The sequence below is a fragment of the Gouania willdenowi genome, chromosome 11 (genome assembly GCF_900634775.1).
Source record: "Gouania willdenowi chromosome 11, fGouWil2.1, whole genome shotgun sequence".
Taxonomy (NCBI): domain Eukaryota; kingdom Metazoa; phylum Chordata; class Actinopteri; order Blenniiformes; family Gobiesocidae; genus Gouania; species Gouania willdenowi.
In genome coordinates this window covers 11,692,054-11,715,565 of record NC_041054.1, presented here as the reverse complement: position 1 = coordinate 11,715,565, position 23,512 = coordinate 11,692,054, and the positions used below count along the sequence as shown (strand labels likewise).

The 23,512-nt window shown below is 38.0% G+C and overlaps 1 protein-coding gene across 6 annotated transcripts in view; it reads right to left on the bottom strand.

Moving 5' to 3' along the window:
• Positions 1-846: 846 nt before the first annotated feature.
• The window catches only part of LOC114471925 (myocyte-specific enhancer factor 2D homolog), a 32,198-nt gene continuing 9,532 nt past the window's right edge, over positions 847-23,512 (bottom strand). The window contains exons 2-13 of one of the 6 annotated variants that reach the window (XM_028460911.1): positions 20,031-20,406; positions 17,601-17,804; positions 16,519-16,656; positions 15,969-16,185; positions 15,510-15,566; positions 14,856-15,037; positions 13,886-13,915; positions 11,323-11,452; positions 9,584-9,782; positions 7,761-7,829; positions 6,575-6,625; positions 847-5,236 (exon numbers count right to left, since the gene is read on the bottom strand). In XM_028460911.1, coding sequence (XP_028316712.1) covers positions 4,765-5,236; positions 6,575-6,625; positions 7,761-7,829; positions 9,584-9,782; positions 11,323-11,452; positions 13,886-13,915; positions 14,856-15,037; positions 15,510-15,566; positions 15,969-16,185; positions 16,519-16,656; positions 17,601-17,804; positions 20,031-20,084 — 1,803 coding nt within the window. In that variant the 5' untranslated portion in view covers positions 20,085-20,406 and the 3' untranslated portion in view covers positions 847-4,764. The remainder of the gene's footprint in view (positions 5,237-6,574; positions 6,626-7,760; positions 7,830-9,583; positions 9,783-11,322; positions 11,453-13,885; positions 13,916-14,855; positions 15,038-15,509; positions 15,567-15,968; positions 16,186-16,518; positions 16,657-17,600; positions 17,805-20,030; positions 20,407-23,512) is intronic. The other 5 variants (XM_028460912.1, XM_028460915.1, XM_028460914.1 and 2 more) reach the window with 5 other exon arrangements.

The following is a 23,512-nucleotide window of genomic DNA, read 5'->3' as shown; positions in this document are numbered from 1 at the left end:
TCAATAACTTTCTGCTTCTACCAAAGGACAAAACTAACGTTTAAAGCTAAAACTTTGTAACTCTTACTTGATTTTGACTTTATCAGCAGTTCAACAATAGTTGCATTCCACTGTTACAATTGGGCTATGGACTGAAAAATGTAAACTATTAAATTTAGCAGAAGCTACGCACAACATATTCCAGAGTAAATAAACCCCAGACCAGTTTTTTTTTTTTCTGAAATCAAATGTATTTGAGTATGAAATTGTGTTTTATCCATTCTTGTCCAAATTTTGACATTTCTGTCAAAGTATTTCAATTTTAGGATATTTTGTTGTAAAAATGTCAGTGACTGCCCTCTATGGGTTGAAACCCCGCTATTACAATTGAATTTTACTATTGGCTGAGAATGGTGGTTAGTGATGTTTCAGTGGCTTCTTACATCAGTAACCACTACTGTTGGCCCCGCCCCAATAAATAAAATTTTGCTTTTTTTTTTCTTTTCCAGATTGCAGCGTCCAAAAATGCTAAAAAATAAATTTTAAAAAAAGCATTTTTGGACGCTGCAATCTGTGGTGAGTAGTTGGGTTGAAAGAATTGTGGATGAAGAGGTACAGTGAGTATTGGGTTGCTAGTTAGCATAGCATAGAATATTCTTTCGAGATTTTAATAAAGACTGGGGCATGTTTGGGCGCCCGTAATCCACAAGTATGTGCCCTTATTAGCAGAAAATAAAGTAAAATTGATTTATGATTGGTATGTTCAAGTTGCAAAGTGTGATATATAGTTACATTCGTGTTGCTTTTTGACATTATTGATTGTTCCTTTCAGACAAATAGTGCATCAAACCAACCACAGACTCCAGCTCATTTCACTGTTTGTCTATTTAATATATAAAATACAGTAAAACATACGCAAAAAGAATAAGGTTTCAAGGGACTTGGATACTTTGGTACAACAAACACTTTTTGTAAAAGCGGTATAGAATTTCAATAACATATCAGTGCATACTTAGTATATGAAAATATACACAAACTGTTTATCATTCTCAAAAAGAAACTTAACAAAAAGAAATATTTTCTTTACAACAAAACCCAAAGCAGACCAGCTCAACACAATATATTAGCTATAAATTTCATCTTTAGTATCTCATATGCTACATTACTCTGAGTTGTTTTTAAAACTCAACTCTTGATGCATGTCCTTATCATGACTGTATGTAACATATGATCAGTTGTTACCTGCATCCCATGCATTTACACGTTCAATTTATGAATTACTAATTTCAGCTCTGTCCCGTTTTTATAAATATATTCTATATCTTAATTAAAATTGCAGCATTTAACTGGTATTTCCTTCATTGCATTTGCTAATACCACAATAAAAACTGATCGTGCAATTTTCAGCATGTTGTTTCAAAAAGGAAACCAGTACTATGTGTTTAGAAAAGTAAAATAAGAGCGAGGAAGTTAAAATAAAAACAAAAAACAAAAACAACTGTTGGCTATTCTACACAAAAACAGCAATAAAATAAAAGCGCCATAATAATATAATAGACAATGGAACTGTCACCAGCACAAATTAATCCAAAAATAGTGAGAAGCTAGAAAACGTTGTTCACGACAAATAACGGGTGCAGGGTTTCATTTCTCATATAGATTGTCTTGTGACTACACTGCAAAATTGGACAGAGAACCTTTTTTTTTTTTTTATTTTTCTTTCTTTTTAAATGTACATGAACAAACCTGCATGAGGCAGGAAGCCAATCGGGGCGCCGTTATATTTCAGTTGACTAAAAGCACCTCCAACACAAAGAGGGAAAACCATGTGTAACAATGACAATAACTGCAGTGAAACTGAGGGCGTGGCTCTGGAAACTAATTATTAAAGGAGGATCATTTGGGAAAATTACAAGGATTTAAATTCTGGAAAGATGTTTGGTTGATATCCAAGTTTTACTCATAGCTAACACCTACTAGCACTTAAATTTGGAGTGCATGTACTCAATATTGGTTTACGAGTTAGAGAGTACACAAAAAGTGTAACACGTACCAATAGCAAGCTTTATACGCTAATAAGGGGAAAACTATTACAACCAATCAGAGTGCTAGATTTGGTAATAAACCATTTTACTTCACTTGCATTAGGTGTACTAGTACTACAAATGAATATTTTGACTTTTTAGTACTATTAGTAGAATACAACAGCATACTAGTAATACTAATGAGATTCTGAGTATACTAGTAAATCTGCAGCAGAGCCCACATTTAAAATGTAAATATTGCCGAAGATCAGGTTAATTTATTCGTGGCAAATAAAATTGTGATCACAATTAAAATATGATTAATTGTGCAGCCCTACTGGTAGGCCATTTTGTTTCACAACTACTACTAGTGACACTTTTTACTCCACTAGTTAAGTATACTTGTACATTAGTAAATAAAAAAGGAGTACATGTATTCCACATTTGAATACTAGTAGAGATTAACTATGGTCAATGATATCAGATTTATGCTCAAATGGTTTTTCCACAGTAGATAACAGTTAGCAGAGTAATTTAAAAACATTACCAATGAATATTCTTGCATTTAAGCTGTAAAAGCTGGTGTTTCCAGATAATTAATTAAACAATGGCTTAACTTTAAAGTTAGTCACAAGGAAAAAGATGGAAACCACAATTTTGCATCATTGTTTAGGCACCTACAAGAAGAAAAACTACTTATGGTTTTCTCTGAAATTCTTACAAGGTTCCGTATTAGAATTATTTGCCTTTAAAATACAACTTTACTTTGATTATATTCATATCTACAGTCCACATTGTAGGTTTCTGTAAATAAAGATTTGCAAACAAGCAGGTTTCCCAAATTTGTCACAAAGATTCTTGTTGGAGAAAACACTGAGTAGTGAAAGCAGAAATGTTGTCAGAAGCTGCTCACCACACAGTCAAACGAGGTAAGCTAACAACAACGAGACGCTTCAACTATCGCTGATCACATGTTGTGCTGATGACGCTGCGTTCTCACCTACACTGAAGAAATGCATCAAGTGTAAAGTAGCAGATGCAGTCTTCACTTTGAGCATCGTCTTGAAGATGAAAAAGTCAAAGAATCCAGAGAAACGTTCCTATATTTAAATGGTGATCATAGTAATACTTGCACGCACGCACGCACACACAAAGATGAAATGATTCAGACAAAACAGATTTGTTCTTGGCTTTGATTGAAAGTGGGGAAAACCAACATTTGTCTGAACTTCTGTTTCACTCTCTCAGGTGATCGTAAGTGCCCTAAACAGCGCGTGTCTTTGATCGTGTGTGTTTAAAAAAAAAAAGAAATTGGGAAAATCAGTCCATAGAGTGTGATGACGTCACAATCAAGCAGGCCTCTGCGGGTGAGAGACAAAGTGCACACACCATCAACACTAGAATAAAAACAGGTCTACTGAAACGAGTCCCACCTACCAGCACGGTGACGCCCGGCCGGCCTGCACCACAGCTCAAAAACATCTCAAAGTCACACTCATATATGCAAACAGATCCACTGAGAATCAACACATTGCTTGTTTTTAGGGATACCTAGCAAAGTCTATGCAAATATATTAATATGTACATACACGTCATTTCAAGGTGAAAAGCCAGTTTACTTTTGTCGCCAACTGAAGCGGTAGAAATATAGAAAATGTCTTTTTCTGTCACATTTTTGAAACACAGCAAAAGAGCTAAAGGAGAGCTATAGTGAGCTAAAGAGGACATCAAAGCTTTTGTATAAGGAGTGATTTTTTTTTTTGTTATACAAAGTCAGAATTTCCTAACTTTGAACGACTAACGGACCTTCAAAACAGATTTGTATTTTCTAATAAAATACCAACAGATAAAGAACACTTGGACTGCAAGAACCAAATACGTTCCCCTACTGAGAAAAGCCACCAGAGGGCTCCAAACGCTCTCAACGCTCCAAACGTCAGGACTTTTAGGACTTCCAGCCGAGGAGCTGAGGTTAAGTGAGGTGAGCGCACGTGGAGGAGCACTCCATCCGTGAGCAAAGTGATGACCAATAGGAAGCCAACAAAAGCATCTGCAGTTTATCCTGCTTGGCTTGTCATGATGATACGTATCATGCACCGATGGCATTTTTATCTCTTGAAACGATTTATTGGCAAATGTTGCTCAACTCCACAGCAGCCTGATCATCTCGCAGCAGACATCCGTTTCTTTTCATTTTTGTCCGACCCCAAAAAGACAGTTTCAGTCCGCAAACGTCATGATACACGTTACCTCCAATAGTGCACGATTGAAGTGACGTGGATAAAAAACGGTCCACACACTAGATACATGATATCTGATTCTAAAGTGGCAAGCTGCGTCGCAGAAGTCTTGGTGAGTCGACGAACCGCAGATTTCCACGTCAGGAGTTTTGACGCAACTACATGAAGGTGGTGCAGAACAAACGATGTGAAGATAATAAATGTTTCTGTGGTATTTACTGATTGAAAGGTGAAACACCTTGAATTTCATAAAAGTCTAAAACGCTATAACAGGAATCCATTGAAAGCTTGAACGTTCCTCCCTCCAAGGCTCCGCCCCCACTTTGCTGACGGGGAAATCCCTGTTTTTCTCATATTTGAAAAATTTGGCAAAAGCCTGGTGAGTCTGTGTAACGCTGCAGAGTGATGTCAGTGAATAGAGGCAGTTTGTGTGATGATAGTGTCACATGGCATTAGGGTCAGGGGAGTGGGAGGGGCTAAAGCATGAGCGTGGGGTGTGTCACCAGAAATAGTGGCGGCATCTATGTGACCCAGGCATCCAAACGCATCCGCTTTATGTTCCCTCCGTCCTGCTCTGCTTCGTTGGAGGCTCTGAGGAGCTCCGTGGAGGGGCTTAGATTAGGCTGCACAGACCGGTTGGAGGGATCAGTGGCAGCTGTTGATCCTCCTCCCCCTCCTCCTCCTCCTCCTCCTCCGCTGCCACTTCCTCCTCCACCAGCATCGTCTCGATCGCTGCCTTCGAATGAGCTGGCGTTGCTGCTCACGCTGTCTGCGGGCGAGCGGCCGGTGGGCGGCTCCAGGCACAGCAGCGAGCTGGGATACTGGGGCGGCGCCGTTAGTACGGCTCCTCCTGAGGTGGAGGACGGCGTGGTGGAAGGAGGAGGACACGGTGTGCTGCGCTCACGTCCAGGAGAAACGGGCTCCGTCTTAATGCTGATGCTGGAGTTTGTGTTGACTGTCAGCATGGCGCCTTGAGGTATGTGGGTCACAGGCCTGAGATCAGGGGGGACACAGGAGGAAGAACATGGAGGGAAGATAAGGACAGAAGAGAGGAAATGAAATGAAAAACAATCAACTATTTAACAGAAATGTAGCACTAACTAAGACAAAACAATCACATTACAAAGCACAGCACCAACAGCAAAAAAGCAGCTATTAAAATGTCAACGTTACAACCAATGCTCAAAAGCAGACGTTAAAAACAACCCGTGTACCATTCGTTCTTTGGTTATTCCGTTTTAAAACCAAATGAAAATAACAAATAAAATGTGTGGTTATTTTGTTTTACTGATTTAAAACCAAAACAGAAATACAGAAAAATCAAAAATCAGATAAGCAGCGTTTTTCTGGACCCGGTCTCCACACACAATAGGACTGTTTAGGATTTATTTCAGCAGTTTTCTGCTCCTGCTTTCACGCAGTCTGTGATGTTTCAGGTCGTAAAAAGCTGCTCATGTTTATGTTTCGTTTTATGGTGTTACGGTCCAAATAGTATCCAAAGAAATAGGTGACTGACAATCGACTGTGAGGCTGGTGTGAGGAACAATAGATGCTTTTTTGAGGGCAGTAAAATTATTTATTTTCTACGTTATAAATACCGTGAGCCACCTACAACAGCCCTCAACATGATCACAAGAAACGAGGTACACCAGTAAACTCATTACACCACCTCTACTTCATTTAATCCCACATCATGTGAATGCTTTTCTTAATATAAATTTGTTGGGGGGATTTATTTGTGGATTAAAAACGTTTCAATTCATCAGTTCATCGGTAATGTTTTTGTCAAGGAGTAAAAGTCCTCCCCCGTATGTGGGTCCCCTCTGTGTGGTGAGCTTAAAATACAAAGCAGTCGTCCTAGTTTTCCTTAAATACCCAAATATCACACAAACAGAACAAGATTTAAGGTTAAAACAGAAAAACGCTGCTTGTCTGGTTTTTTTTTATTATTTTCTGCATTTCTATTTAGTTTTTAAGTCCGTAAAACAAAACAACCACACCGTAAATTTGTTATAATGATTTGGTTTATAGAACGAAGAGTACATGGATTAAAAATCCCAAAGCTGCTCCCAGTAGATCAAACACATCAGCCACAAACGCATGAGATGACTGAAGTGACAGGGCGGTGTGCGGTGAATCAGCTGTGATGAGAAACGACAAAAACCAACAGAAACTTTTGGAGGTGAGAGAACACGGAGTTAAACCACTACATCTCCTTCCTGTTTGACTGCAGACAGCAGCAGCCCACATGCTAACAGAGAGAGCAGCAGAAAGCGCACGCACGCACGCACACACACACACACACAGGAAAAAGGAAGTGTGATACAGTACCGGCCCAACCACTCATCTCTACCCAAGAGCAGGTTGGACGGAGAGCCAACGCTGTGGGAAGACAACAGAAAGTTGGAGCCCAAACCAAAGGGAACAGAAGGCATGTGAGGAGAAATGGCAAAACATTATTGTAGATTCTCCACCAATAATGTTAAGAGGCTTCAGCCTTTAAAGAATCTACTTTAGTTTCAAGCACGCGCACACACACACAAAAAAAACCCCTCACACAGCTCAGTTGACAGAGGAGCTACAGAGGCCACGAGAGACCAAAATACGTAGGATTCCTGCCTTACAGCACGAGTAGAAAAGAGATTTGTTTCCTGAAACATAAGATGATTTATGATTTCTATTTTTTTTTTTAACCTTTTGGTGCTTTTCTCTTTTTATATTTATATTCCTAAATGTTATTATTTTCTTTATCGTTTCAAACTGTAAGCAACTGTGGACTGAACAAATCAATACTGTATTAAGTTATTAAATATGATAATTTAGTCCACAAACATTTTGTTTTTACAATCCAAGCACAAAATAAAAAGCAGCACAATCGGGCTGTAAAATTAACAGTTTTTATTTTATAGATTTCACAAGTCAGGAGAAATCATATTAAAGTGTGCGTTGGTTCAATAACAAAAAGTAACACATCGTAGGTTGTGTGAATCGAGCAAATATAAAGAAATCTAATGAGCCATTCCAAGCTTGAAATGGACTATAAAAGGCAAAGTTAAAGTCCATTGAGCCACGATGTATTTAATGTAAACCTTTAGGAAGTTAAACTGAAAAACACAGTGACAGTGTCATGTGCATTCCATTCTGTAATGTACATACATTTTGTTCATATGTGAATCATGAACAAAAAAGGGTTAGAAACAGTCTTGCTTATTCAATCTTGACTGTAACAGCTAATTATTTATCATATATATGTGTGTGTGTGAATTATTAAATCTGATAACCACGTATATTGACTTAATTACCTTGAAATTTGCAACATAAAAAAAAGAAAAACAACAACCTCTAATCTGGGAAAACTCTCCTGGTCTGTATTAACCATGTTTATAAGAAAAGGCTGGTTTTCAGCACCGAGTTAAACTCCTGTTGCATGCCTTTTTAAACAGGGAACTGAAGCCCCTCCCCTTTTACAGTCAAGGCCAAGACATGTCACACGCACACACTTGTAGCGGCTGTTCACCTTAGATTGGCAGCCAGACTGGACATCTGGCTAGACAGCTCGCTGCTCTGTTTGTCCACGCCCCACATGCTGTGGACGAGAGGAGAGAACACACTTAAAGTCTGCTGGTCATGCTGCCACGCCCCCCAAAAAACCTCCAGCACCAGCACCAACCCAGACAAGGACACACACACCTCACCACTTGCACACACACACACGCACACACACACACACACAGTTTAACTAGAAATGTGCAGTTAACACATACAGCTCACATTGCACCATGATGTAATCATAGTCCCCATGGCTGTCACTATTGGAAATATACAAAACATATCAGTCTGAAATGAAAGCCGTCTGCTGTCACCACCGTGCTCCACTAAATTAAACAAAATATTCTACTGATGTTTCTTAAAATCCTTCAACCACATTCGCTGAGCTTCCTCCTGCTAAACTCACAGCCTCCCTGATCCAAACGCTTTATCCTGGTGTCACGTTCAAAATATTATTTATTCCTCTTCACAGGTGCTAGTAATGTAAAGGGACATGTAAAAAAAAAAAAAGAAAAGCTAAATAATACGCAGAAAAAGCATTTATGACCATTAAAGTTGGTCCACATTCAAATCTATTCGAGGGCAGTCAGGAATAAGGTAGATTCAAAATAGACCTTGGAAAACAATTAATAATATGTAACCTTTAGTGATTAAAAAACAACTCATTTATGTACTGGGTTTCATTCTGTGCACAAATAAAGTTCAGTATTATTTCAAAAAATTCAAAGTGACGCTCAGGATCAGATGAGTTACAAGCCCACTTCCTAATGCAGAAGGAAGTGGGATTGTAACTGGAGGGTCGCTGGTTCAAACCCACTGTGGGACCTTGAGCAAGTCCTTTAAACCTAACTGCTTCCAGGACTCTCTAGAAAAGAAGAGATTCTTAATCTCAATGAGATTCTTCTGGTTAAAAAAAAGGTGAAAAATTAGAATGAAACCCATTAATTGTCTTAATTTTTGAAAGACGATCGTAAAGTAACTTTTTGGGACCCTGTAGTAGTGTGTGTACATTCTCTCCTGTATATACTTGTTTCTTAACAAACTGAGTATCTCAGTAATGTAAAGTAATATGCACATCTAAAAATCACAGATCAACCATTATAATCGATGCTAACACTAACTATTATGGCTAATCTGTGTTTACCTTTTTGTATTTTCATTAAAAAAAAATGTCATTAAACTTTAAGGAGAGTGATGTGTACATGTTGTCTTAACCATGTTTGGGTTGAAAAAAGTGAATAGATGTCAACAAATGCACCTTCATTCAGTTAGGTGTGACTTCCAGCAGAATTTCACATTAAAAGCTGATGTTTAGGAACCTTTCCTATTAAAGTTGAATGCTTGTCAAAACACACTGCAGCATTTACTGCTGCAGTTCTATAACTCTGAATACCCTAAACCTGCAGCATTGCACCCCTGTAGGACTGAGCTTTAACACCCTGTACTAAAGAGTCAACAAGGAACCTCGATGGTGAACTAATCCTCTGGACGATTGATCAGATACTGCATCATTTTGATTCTACAGTGTCAAACTATTGCACAGATAAACTCCAGAATCACTGAGTAGAGTTCAGATTGATGTTATGAGGAGGCTGAAATGGTGAGATGCTGGTGAGAGATCAGGTTGCTTAAAAAAGGAATGTGAATTGCTTGCATTTCAGGTCATGGTATGGAGAACATGCAAGCTGGAAGGGAAGTCAGTTATCAGCGTTAAAGTTACCAGCATGTCCACCTTTACCATTGACCAAAAAAAGAACCAGCACTGAGGAGGAATGGAAAAATAAAACCTACACCAAGTTGCTGAGTGATGCAAGATTAAGTTGTTGCTGCTGCTGTTGCTGCTGCTGCGTTTGTTGCTGTGGTTGTTGCTGCTGTGGTTGCTGGTTAACGGCCTGCTGCTGTTGCCATGTAGAGACAGTTGCGGGCAACAGGCCACCGGGTGACGCCAGAGCGTGCAGAGCAGTGATGTCTGCACTGGTCAACTGATAATCTGACAGAGGGGCGAGAAAACAGAAGCAGAAAAGATTATGAAGTTAACTATAAACTGGTTTCTATCCTCTCTGTAGCACTACTAGCAACAGGGTTTGTAGTGCTGAAGGTGAATGGTAGGCTGTCATCTTTTTAATTACCTGTTGATAATCATAGGCACATTTTTTACACTACTTTCTTTTTTTAAAGTGTCATTTTTTACCTGCGCAAATGAGCTAATATTTTTACAGCTGATTATTTATTTGTTTGTCTGTTAGTAGGATTATGTCAAATTTACTAAACAGATCTTGACAGCATTATGACCTTATGACATGAAAAAATTCACCAAATTTTGGAGGGGATCCATATCAATATACTAATTCTGGATCAGTTTAAATAATCCTTATCTCTCAACAAATCCATATCTTGGTTCGTAAATGACCGATTTTTAGGAAGTTTTACTCAATTATGTCGGGTTGTTTCCTTAAATACCATCCCAAGTTTTATTAGGATCAAATTTGTATTGCCATTAATTTGTGATTTAAAAAAAAATATAAAAAATTAAAAAATGGAGGTGCCCATACATTTGGACCTACTATATCGTTAATAATCGGGGTTGAAATTTCTTCCAAGCTTCTAAAATGTAAACAATCATAGTACCATGATCACAATCACTGATCCAGTTAATATCTGACAAAGAGGATATTTGGTGCTTGAGGAGGTTGGGCTTTTGTTTGTGTGTATATATATATATATATATGGAAGAGGAGGAGAGCATTTTTGTGTTACTGAGATGCAGATTTAAGTCCTTGATTAAAAACAGTTTTTACTGGAAGCGATAGCTACCCTCGATGTCACCTAAAGCCTATAATTTGCATTTTTTTCTCAACTAACCTATTTGGTAACAAAAGGAGCCATACTCTAACACAGTGGTCACCAACACGGTGCTTGAGGGCACCAGGTAGCCCGCATGGACCATGTGAGGTGCCCTCAGGCTCACTAATGAGCTCCATCTAAAATCTGATTTATTTACCAGGATTCAAACTCACAAGGATAAATACATATGATATACTGTATGCAGTCAGTAAAGCTAAATACTGCTGATAAAGTTTTAACTTTTAAGGTTTATTTTCACTGAAACATTGTGACAAATGTTTTTAAGTGTTTCAGATCTCGTGTATGATCAGTGGCATGTTATATATAACTTACTACCAATCTATCATTAAAGATATATCTTTAAAAATCTATTTTCTATAAAATTTAATGAAAATGAAACAATTACATTAATTAAGGGAAATATAGTGTTTGAAGTTGAAACTTCAACATCTCCAACCTTTTTAAGTTACTGCTAGTCATCTTCCTTATTATCATAACCTGCAATTAAAGTGAAACCAGGAAAATCTAGTATTTAGGAAGTGTTTTTCTAACTGGTATCCCTTCGGACTATATAGTACCTATGATGTAGCTCACAGTTGCAGAAAAGTTGGCGACACCTGATTCAACAGGTGTGACACCCAAGTACACTCAGAGATACAGAAAGGCGAGCGCTGCGTCTCACTTACCTGTGTTGTATGCAGTGGGCATGGCGGAGAAGGGCAGCCCCTGTGCCAGCAGGCTGGGTGTAGCCACAGAGACCACTGGGGTGGTGAGGGTCTGTGCCACCTGGGCTCCGGCCACCAGCCGCTGTGCATTCTGTCAGAGAAGGAAAAACACGTTAGTCACAGCAATGGAAGTAAAATCATCATTGATCACAAATGTAACATGGCATGCTTGGAATGATGATGTGCACATGGCTGACTTGTATGTGATGTACCCATGTCAAGTAAATCTCAGAATCAGGGGTGGATTTACTGGGTTCTTGATGGCAGGCATCAAAAACGGCTTCTTTAGAGTTACATTAAAGGCAGTTTGTGTAAGACTCAGGGGTACGTATGCAAAACAAAAAGAAGTAGAGGTTTGTGGGTTAAAAGTATCTTAAGTTTTATTCTGTGCAAATAATCCCATTGTGCATTTAAGTAAAATGTAATGTAATATTATTCTATTCAATCAAGAAGTCAAAGCCTTCTTTGCTAAAATTACATCACAATACAAAATCACAATATATTTTAGGACTTTGAGCATTCATTCATTAATTTAAGTTGGGTTTTTAAACTTCCTTTGGCTGCATTGTGCAGTTGTCATGGAAACACATTGTTTTACAATATCACACCCTCATAACATTATGACCCCCAGTCTAATGATGTGTAGGTCCTTTTAATTTCTGCTCTGTGACAAAGACCATTCATCTACCTGAAGTGTAGAGGGCTGTATCTAAGCTACATTCACCCATCAAGGGTCATAATAGTATGGCTGTTTAGGTGTATAAAGACACGGAAAGCAATTACCCTAACAGATGATATAAAAACAGTTTCACCATAGAAAGGTCTCTAATCAGATAATTGAGGAAGTAGATTGAAGATGCTACTGTTGTATTTGTTTATATATATATATGATAGATAAATATAGAGTTCCCTGTAAATTAATGCGAGTTGTTACTGAGCAATCATTTAAAGAAACCAGATGACAAGGTGGTCAGCCTTTGACATTGATGCTGTTAGATGTGCTGTGCTGCAGCCGAGAGGTTGGATTATTATGTAGCTGCAGTAAAGTAGACAAATCCGTGAGGGGACACAGCCCCAGTCTAAATTATATCTCATATAAAAGTATGTAAAAGGCCAGCGAGGCAGTAATTCTTCTCTGAAATGAGTCTCCTACTCTGAGGCTGATCATCCTGAGAGGAAACATTCGGCTCGAGCCACGACTGTAATGCTGAATTTACAGAGAGCACAGCTAGATTCAATTATCTGCCTTTGTGAGGAAGGGAGGAAGCGTGGCGGGCTGAGAGTGATGAAAATTAATCACTATTCGCTGGAAAAGGAGAATCTTGCCGGTTGACTTTGAGGGGAATTAGAAAAAGAGGCCGAACGACAAAAGCCACCAGCAGCAAAAAAATGAGAGCCTGATTCGCCCCACTCGCTGTCAAACCAGCCGACGTTATGAAGCTCAGTTTCTCAACCCAATTGCTTATAGCCATGTTTGTGTATAGTAAATATTTATTAAATCACATCATTATAATAGCATAACTTAAGCAAAGACGTGATTATTTATGTTCAAGACTAATTGAAGCACACTTGTTGCAATTGACATTTGTAAAACTCTTCTTTTTTAAATCTAATTTGCCACATTTTATTTCTGAATAATAATCACATTTACATTGATTTGCACAGTCTGATAACTTATCAGAGTTTTAGAGGATCCTGTTTAATAGGGACAGCTATTGTTTAAACATACTAAAAGAAATGAAATTGCAGCTTAAATAATGGGAGTATTCTCTGCTTGAGGACGAACCAAACAGTAATCAAGGCATAATAAATATCAAAAGTCTCAGGAAAGGTTTACAAACTGTCATCGGCCTGTTTTATTGATTTAAAAGCAGAAAAAGCATTACATTCTGATTTGATTTTTAAATATTTTTGTTTTTTAAAAAGAAAAATGGCATTAAAAATTAATGGAAAACAAATCGGATTTGATTTGATCCTAAATTTCACCTGAATAGATTAAATTTAAATATACAGCCACGGCAGAAGGAAAAGTTTTGAGGGAAATGCCTTTAATGTAAAGCCAGCGAGTTAGTCAACATCTCAGGTTTGAGTGTGGATGGTGAGAATGAATAAGTGTGAGTGTGACATGCTCTGCAGTGCTTGGCACCACAATGCTAAGTGAAGAAACACCCATGCTCTGTGTGACATCATATGATGAGGTGAAAAGGCCTGACCCAAAACTGACGGTTCGTTAAAGGTCGCTGCAGCAGGTCAGTCAGAGCTATGCTTTACAACTTATCAACCAACCGCTGTTCATTATCCTGATGCCTGAACAACATCAAACATCCACGAGCCCTGAACCACATGCAGTCAGGGGTGGGGGGGCGGAGTTACAAACTGAAGACCGTCCTGAGAGAATGTTGGTGGAGCAAGACCAAAACAAATGACGGACTTCTGTCGAGTGCTGTGTTCATGATAATCATGTGTGGACCGTCGATCTGTATCAACTCATGCCAGTGACTGACGTGAGGAGAAAAAAAATCACCTCGTTTACCAACTCCAGCTCATCCTCTGTCTGCAAAGGGTGGTAACAGAGAGGGTTACAACTCCTCACACAACAGTGACAAAAGGACCTACGTGCGCTCATAGAGACTTAGCCATGTGTTAGCTTAGCTGTTAGAGTGAAAGAGCTGCAAAATAGTCATTAAATGTATTTAAAAACAAGTGTCTCAAATCAAAGCTTCAAAGCCTCAAATGCTGAATTCCACATTGCACATCCATGATTAAAGTAAAAATGGCAAATAAATAAAATAGTCCATCCGTCTATCACACGTGCAACATTCTGCATATATAACTAAATGTTTTTAAAAATTTACTTCCACTTAATCTCTACAGGATGTTGTTGTGTGTCACAGCTCATCTGAATGAAGAAGCCAATGAACCTCACTACTCTGGCTCCACCTCTTAAACCAAGTGGTCCCCAACTACCGGGCTGCAGATCGGTACCGGTCCGTGGACGGTTTGGTACCAGGTTGCACAGAAAAAAGGTTGAAAAAAAAAATAGATTTTAAAATATGTTTCAGTAATTTTATTTTGAAAAATTCTCACTTCCACTTTGGTGCTCACACCTCTTTTACTTTACTGCATTTGATTAGACACATTGCCTGAAGAAGCTGGTCCACAACAGACAAAAGGTTAGGAAAATACATTAGCATTACTTTTATAATGAAGAATTGGAAACAGTAGTTTTGATTAATGTTGAGTGGCATCTGTTGGGAATAGTTTGTGTTATCTGAAAGGTACATTTTCTGAACATAAACGTCAGTACCTTCTGCAACATGTTTGTTCTACAAAATAACTCATTTGGCCATACAGAATAAGAAAAGTGTCCATATGTAATGCTACAGGTTTAGTATTCCCAGTACTACAATGTAGGCGCGTATCATGGCACCACTCTGTATAATCATCCCAGCCAGAGTAAACGCATTCATCAAACTGGGACTAGTTAAGCTCACCATCTGCATCAGGCTCTTTCCACCCTGTGAGGTGATGACACGGAGGTCTGGCTTGCGGCTGTTGACCATCTGGGGGCTTGGAGGCGGAGGTGGGGACTTAGCCGGAACTACTTTCCCCAGGCTGTTGCCGTTGGAAACTGTGAGGAGGCCTGGGGAGGCCCTGGCACTGGTGTATCCATTAGCTGCGGGGACACCAAGGTGCGAGTGGACAGAAATCAATAGAAAAATCAAACAGGTGAGAGCAGGCAGCGAGGTGTGGACAGAGAGGCCTGAGAGGAGGGTTACATCACCCTGCAAAGGTTGTGCATTCAATCTCTGAGAGATCATTTAACGTCACTTTTGAAAACATGACGCTCCACAAAATGTATTAATTTTTTAATCAAATGCCCAAAAAACTCTGCACGATAGTGGTAGGAAAAAAACATCTGACTTCAGTTCCCATCTTACACAGTGATCTATGATGACAATAAGCTGGGAATCAATCCTCTGCATTTCTGTTGATGTCATTGGTTGCATCAACTACTAGGAAACTATCACAGACTGTGCAGAGAAGGAAATACATTATTTTATACCAATCAGATAATGAAAGAAATCCTCAGTGAAGACACTGCAAAAAAACAGGCAAAGCATAAAAATCAGGGTAAAAATACTCACGGACTGGACTCGGACATCCTCCATTTGAGTTATTCAGGTCACCTCCAAGGAGGGCGCCTATCGATGATAGAAAACAAACAAACTAAATAATCAAACATAATGGCACACAAATCTTCAGAATGTCACAGCTGAAAAACATGATTATATGAAAATGCTTACAAAATTACTTAAATTTGCCCTTTCCTAAAAATAATACTCTCTATCAAATTATTAAAAGTAATACTAATAAGAAATAAGAGAGCATAGTGCAAGAATTAGCACAGTGTGTGGTATGGAGCAGCTAATAACGGCAATTAAAGTTGTTTACAGATATTGGAAGGTATAATTATCAGTGAGTGAAAGCAAAAGAAAACAAACCCAAACATCAGCTGTGCTTCACATAAAAATCAAATACACGTTGTTTCCCACCACACTCATGAATCTAGTTACCTATACTCTGACCGGGGATTGTTCTCTCACCTGCACTGGCCGGTCGCTGTGGCAACCCAGGAGACACTGTGTTTCTCTGAAGCGCCGGTTGCTGTGGCGACAGGAGGTGGGTATCGGTGAGCGAAGTGGAGGTCACATAGGAGGTAGTCACCAGTGCGTTGCCGGGATTGCTGAACTGCAGCGTGCTCTGATTGGACGCCTGGACGGTGACTGGCATGGTGAAGGTTTGGGTCGGAGCTGCTGACTGCTGCCAAATTCAGGACGGTTTGTTTATTTCACACTTAAAGACATATACCTTTATTCTGAGTGTATTAAGACTTCTATTGTTGATTTTTGGCTGAAGTTGAAATAAATCCATCCAGGCTTTGTTTGATTACCATCAAACAGCACGGCTGACATAAATATATAAATAAACGTCCAGTCTCATCTTCTGCATCTACGTATTTTAACACCTCTCCATATAACGTCACTCTATTACAGCATTTCATTCAACAACTTTAAATTAATTTGTATTATGTATTGTAAAATCCATTCTACGATATACATTAAGATTGCATGTAAAAAATAAATAAAAACTCACTCCGTAGCGTTTGAAGAGAACATCCAGGTCTTCTGTGGTCTTACGATACTTTTCATCATTGAGAGGGCTTTGGTCAATGGAGTCCTCGCCGTCCGGCTCCGGGCTGTCACAGCCGTTAAAACCTTTTTTCCTCAAAGTCTAAACAAGAGAGTGAGAACCCAGTCAGGAAGTGAGAGATGCAGACATAGAGAGCTGCTAATAAATGAATAAGGGCTCAATTATTCTCCATTTAGAAATGAAAATAAAAGGAATATTTTTGTCATGGCCCACATCTGTACATTTCTAACTTTAGCATGGATATTTCAGCAACACCACCTGGGGCAACAACAACAAGAATAAATGTATCATCAACAAGGAAGCTAATATAAATAAATGAATGAAAACCTGAATATAACTATAAAAAAATCAGCATCTGGTTGACAACCCATAAGTATAGGGTAGATAGTAGGGGTGGGACGATACACTGAGTTCATGATACAATACACGTGATTGTGTTAAAGGGATCAATACAATACATTATTTTAAAAAGGAAAAAAAAAAGACAAAAAATAAATCTTAGTTTATTTATTTATTATTATCATCATCATCATCATCATCATATTTACTAAATTTAAATTGATTCGCATTTACACTCTGTAAAATGCTTTATTAAGCTTGTACCTGAATAATAAAAATATTAGACTTCCTTTTTAGTGCCACTGCCCGACTGAAACTGAACCACACAGCTAATATATCACAATCATCATTATGACATCTTTTAATAAATAAATAAACAATCTACATCATATATGGTTTATAATCCATACCAGTTGCGCAAGATATTGTCCCACTTTGTCTTAACTGGAGGAGGTGATTTAGCATCTCATCCTTGGTTATTGGGAGAATATGAGGTAATATTAAATCATTTTAGAAACATTTTTAATCAGATGACATGAAACGCACAAATATGAATTTCAAAGGGGGGTCTACTCATTTCTGTTACAGTGTAACATACCAGTCAGATAGAAAAATGTTTTAAACACCAAAGACTTGCGATTATTCATTGTTATCCTTCTGATATTTCTCCATCATGTCTGGTTTACCTCGATGATGTCAGCGTTGGTCCGGCTCTCGTGGGGCTCGTTGTACTCTGTGTATTTGAGCAGGACCTTGTCCATGTCGGTGCTGGCGTACTGGAACAGCTTGTTGGCGTGGTTGAAGATGATCAGGGCGATCTCGCAGTCGCACAATACACTCAGCTCGTAGGCTTTCTTCATCAAGCCAAATTTTCGTTTTGTGAATGTGACCTGGGAGGAAGACGACGAGGAAAGACTATTAAACTTCTTTACTGAAACATTTAAAAAAAAGTCAATAAAAAAATTGGTCTTTCAAATTCTCCTTTTGGTTATATCAATTGACTGATTTAAAATAAAATACATTAAGAAAAAGTAAAGGAGGAACAACAATCAATATAATATTATCCAAGAGAAATTCAATCCACTCAAGTGAAGATGAGATGTTTGAACATAAGAACTCTCTCTGATGGTGTGAGCAGAAGCTCAACAGGGAGCTTTTTGTTACAAATCAGGCTCATCGTCACTTCATTACCGTGAAGTGACACGACGGCAGCCGTTAGCAGTGAAGAGCAGACGACACATGGGAACACAGAAAAAAAAAAAAAGAGCAAATTTCTGTCGACAGTTGGTTTTGGAGTCGCTGAGACTTGATAAAAAAAAAAAAAGATGTCTGAGAGACAAAGTGCCAGTCAGGAAGTGGAATCAACACTTAAGGAGCCAAACCAAAGTCACGACCCAGCAGTGACACAAAGACTTGACAAAAAAGAATGACATTAGTAATTACTCCCAAAAGGATCAGAGTGGCAGCGAAACAAAGCGACAGTCGTCATCTGTTGAGTGCTTATCGCAGCGTTATGATGGCACGTAGCGCATAATGCACTCACTGAGCTTTTTAAAAAATATGCAGAGGATAGTTTTTATCACTTTCTTAGAGCACATCCCAATCAGTTCAAGGCTGGCTCCATTAACATCATTCATCTGGAGTAATTGCAGGGTTTTCTTATCTTGACCGAGTGATTTAATAATCTATTCAAAACTGTTTTCTTCTATAGCCAATTTCTTCTTTTCCTTTTTTCTGCGTATGATATCAAAAGAAATACTGTATATATAAAAAGGTTTTTTTTTGAGAAGGCTTTTCTCACAAAATCTTAAGATACGCATGTTTATTGTACACCATGGTTTAGGCTCCAGTATTACAGGTCAAAGAGCAGGGACATTATGTACATTTATATCCAGGAAATGTGTACATTCAAACGTATTCAGATGTATGAATCTGTGCATACGCATTAATTGAAGCACATTTCCATTTGATCATCCAAATCAATGTGGAGCTGAGCACAATTGTTGGAGTACCTGACCCCTCCCTGTCCAAGACTCCACTGATATATTGGCACCAAGGATTCACCACTGCATGATGAGAAAATGAATGAAAATGCATTCTACAGAATAGAGTGAAGTACAACACTGCATTCTTCACTGAAGTGGAGGTGCACAAATGTGTACAGTTTGGCAAGCTGTCCTCCAGTTTAACCACTAAACATAAAAGTTCAGCTATTAGCGTGCAAGTGTGAAAGGAATATGCAATCAATGATTCAATATTCAGCTTTAGTCTGGGCTCCTATAAACAGAAACACTGACCTTGAAAAGCTGGTGAACGTATATTTTGGAACATTCTGAATCCTTTCTCTTGTATTTACACTGTCACGCAAATACTCACTAGAAGTCACTTTGAACTGGAATATTTAAGAATCTACAGTTTACATTGATAATAGCTAACCACTTACTTGAATAACTTTCTGCAATATATTTTTGGACTTGTCATAAACAACCTATTTTGTAATTCCTATTTATTTAGGTTAATTATTGTTTACATATGTCATGGTACAGGTGACGTTCAATGTGTTGGCCTTTGAGTTTCTACTTAAAATGTCCTGATTTTTTTTCAATTAGTCGTTGGAAAAGTAGTCATTTTAAAAAACACTGTATGAATGCATATGAAAAAGAACACTGAATATTTTAACCTTCGTTCATTCATTGTAGATTAGGTGCTGGTAGGACTGGGTGATATGGACCAAAACTCATTTCAATATTTTTTTCTCAAAATGGCAATATAAGATATAAATCTCAATAATTTTAAATTCAAATAGTCTTACCAGAAAGACTATTGAGGGTGAAATTTGCTGATGCAAAATGCCACACAGGCAAATTTTTTAAAGCACTTAGTAATGCTTTTTAATGCTGTTCTGAGAAGTAGTAAAAGCAGCGACTCCAAAACAATATATATATATATATATATATATATATATATATATATATATATATATAATTCACCTAAATAAAACACATTCACCACAATAAAACACATACAATTATATCTTGAATCTCGATACATCGCCCAGCCCTAGGTGCTGGTCATTAACCTATTTAGATACAGTGAGATTATTTCCCAACACTTACCTGTCGGTTCCTCTCGTCTGTGATCCTCTGGATCTGAATCTTTTTTCTGCCCATGATGCTTTAATGTAATGAAGCCAAAAGAGTTGCTCAGTAGGACGAGGAGTGTCTCTCAGTTCAGAGGTGAAGGGAGAAAGTGCAGTCCAAAAACTCTCAGACACAGTCACACATCCCAGGAAGCGGGCGCACACACATTTCCCTGTCCAGGTAACGACGAGGCAGCGACTTCTATTACCGCCAGGTAGAGAAAGAGAGAGAGAGGGGCGATCAGGAGCAGAGATCAGTAGGTGGATAAAGCCCTCAGTTCATCATTTGTTTCAGGACAGTTGGAGTAAATCTTCTCAGTAACTTCAGCGGTGACAGGGGAGTCCTTTTGTTTCTGCAAGACAGAACGAGATTTCAATTAACGAGATATTAATTACCCACTGCACAATCACAGGATTAAACCTGATGAGAGTCACAAAAAGAAAAACATGTTCTTTTAAACACTGAGTGTGACCACATTTCATGTCTGTAAAAACTTTTGGTTCTCTTTGGTTCGATTCGAGTCGAAAAAAGAACGAGTTCATTTTTAAAAATATGGTTTCATCATGTAATGGATATATCTAACGACATAGGATAAATAAACCATTTACTGTATATATCTATTAAAGATAATGAATTAAAATATTTAAAACATGTTCTTTTAAACACTGAGTGTGACCACATTTCATGTCTGTAAAAACTTTTGGTTCTCTTTGGTTTATGGCATATTTGTTTAGTCTTGTGTTATTCTATTGTAAAGCACTTTGTGTTTTAACATGTTTCATATTAAGTAAAGTAACACGACTTCACAAAATGTGTTTGAGAGTATAATAAATGAATAATCATTAAAAAAAACATAATAAAAATATTACATAGATTAAAAGACTTAAAAACAATCATACAGTTCACTCCAAAGCCTATAGAGGGGTCAATGCATCTTATGGTTGCCAATATGGCGACAGTGTTTGCCTACAACTTTAAGAACCATGTAGTCACCACATAAACCACACAAAACCAGCGATAATACTGAATATTTACAATGTATTACACAGACAGTTACATACAAAAAAAAAATGTAGTTGTGGGTTACATTCACTGTGAGTAGGGCAGATGTTTTCCTGCTGCCACCGCAGCAATTTGCCACATTGAAAAGAAAAAGCCACATAAGGTATCAGTTTCTGTGCCACCCATGTTTGAGCAATGGTCCCAGTCTAGCCACCCCTGTAAAAACTGCCTGACTCCTCTACAGCTTGTTTGGCATTTAAACTTACAACAATTGACCACGAGACTCTATTATCAAATCTATTGTGTTACAATTATTGCTTTTTTTTTTTTTAACAATAAAAAATGTAAACTTGCACTAGAGATCAACGTTGTAGGATAAAACAGATTTCGAACCACATACAGGCAACTAAAGCTAAGACTCTACACCTTAACCTGAGTGAATTGTTTTCCATTTGTCCCCCGTTTTACAGGCCAGACACTGAGTCACTTAAGTGATATTTAGTTGTGTGAAGCTGATTTGTTGAACCTCAACACACTAACCACTTCAACATCTGAGTCATCACAATATACAAGAAAACAGGCATGTTTTTCCACATGCGTTACACTTCAGTGCCCCTTTATAGCAATTTAGTGCCAACGTTGGAATAAATGTGGTTTTTACATTAAAGGAAAGGCAGAGCAGACTGCAGTAAAAAAAAAAAAAAACTGTCTCAGAGGACCTTTAGGAACGGATTCAAAGGGAGCGAGATCAAGTAACACCTGCTTCAAAAGGACATTATTGATTACAATTTCAGAGTAAGTGCATTATAAATGGCACTGATTGTTTTCACTTTAAAAAATATGAAATATGATGATTTACAAATAGATATATACTCTATTTCATTGGTTCTCAACTGGTCTCACCCTGGGACCCACATTTTGTCATTGGGTCCGACTTTTTTTTAGAATTCAACCAACCAAATTTAGTTTTACAAAAATAGATGTTGAAAACACACATATAATCTTTTTTAAAACATAAATCTATATATTTTTCCTTGCAAAATGCATTTCACAGTATGCCTGTGAAAAAAAAAAAGTTTCTTTCAAAATAAAAGACAAGTCCAACATGAGACATTAAGTATTTATTTATTTTTGACCAGCTGCCTGCGACCAACCCAGTTCATGTCCACGACCCACTTTTGGGTCTTGACCCACCAGTTGAGAATAACTGCTCTATTTCTTCCCATACTGTGCCACTATAACTGATAGTCGTCTTGAACATATTTGTCTTGTGAAGACAATAATATATTGACATGCAAAAGTGAAACATGGAACCAAAATCATTGACAATTCAAGCTCAAATCCATGGATTTTAGACCGTTACGTAATCCATTCACAGGCATTTCATCATCTAAAGTAGAGACTTCGCTAAGGTCTTCCAATGTCATCTTTCTCATACGTAGAAAGCGCCGACATGCTTGTGTGTAGTAACTGTCACTGTAGTCACATTTACAGCTGTACTCACCCTGCCTGCTGTGAGAGCGTTCAGGAAATCCACAGCTGTGATTTACCTTCAGTCGCCCTGCGCAGTGGCTCATATATTAATCACAACAATTCATTAAACACAGCCAGGTGCCGTGCTGACGCAACGCATGTGGCAAGGCTGCGGTGCGGCAATGAATGACGAAAACACCTCCACGGCGTTATTTCAGTGCTTATCACTATAGAAATAAAAGGATATTCAGCGACATTATGGTGGTGATGTTCTGACTAGTATTAGATCTTCATACGTTTGTGTTACTTGACCTCTGGATAGAATAGTACGCATAACAGCTTAGTTGTCAAAGGAATGGATTCAAAAACACATTTATGTTTATTTTGGTGTGATAAAGCTACACAGCAGTGGTATCAGAACACTACAACAGTCACAGCCTTCAGATGGGCTTCATTCATGAGAGTAAGGCAGCACGATTTTATTTAAAATTAAAATCCAGATTCGAGTCGAAAAAAGAACGAGTTCATTTTTAAAAATATGGTTTCATCATGTAATGGATATATCTAACAACATAGGATAAATAAACCATTTACTGTATATATCTACTAAAGATAATAAATGACAATATTTAAAATGTGTTGTTTTTTATCATATATATGTATGGGACCAGGTCTTTGGCCATTTGAACTGCCACCACATCTGAAATCCTTTTCCACTGAGCTTATTTTTTCCTCATGCTCATTTTAACTATTGATCGACTTCTGTTCACAATTGGATATGATCTTAAGAACTAATAAAATATACCAAGGGCATGCTGGGCTGGTAAGTCTTTGTTGGTTCAATACAACATAATTATACATCATTCCAGTTCCTTCAGACACCATTTTAAAAAAAATGCATTTTCATGTCATCATTACATGATTAAAGCTAGGAACTGAATACAACAGTTGAAATGTTGTTGTTTTTATTGGAATATCAGGCA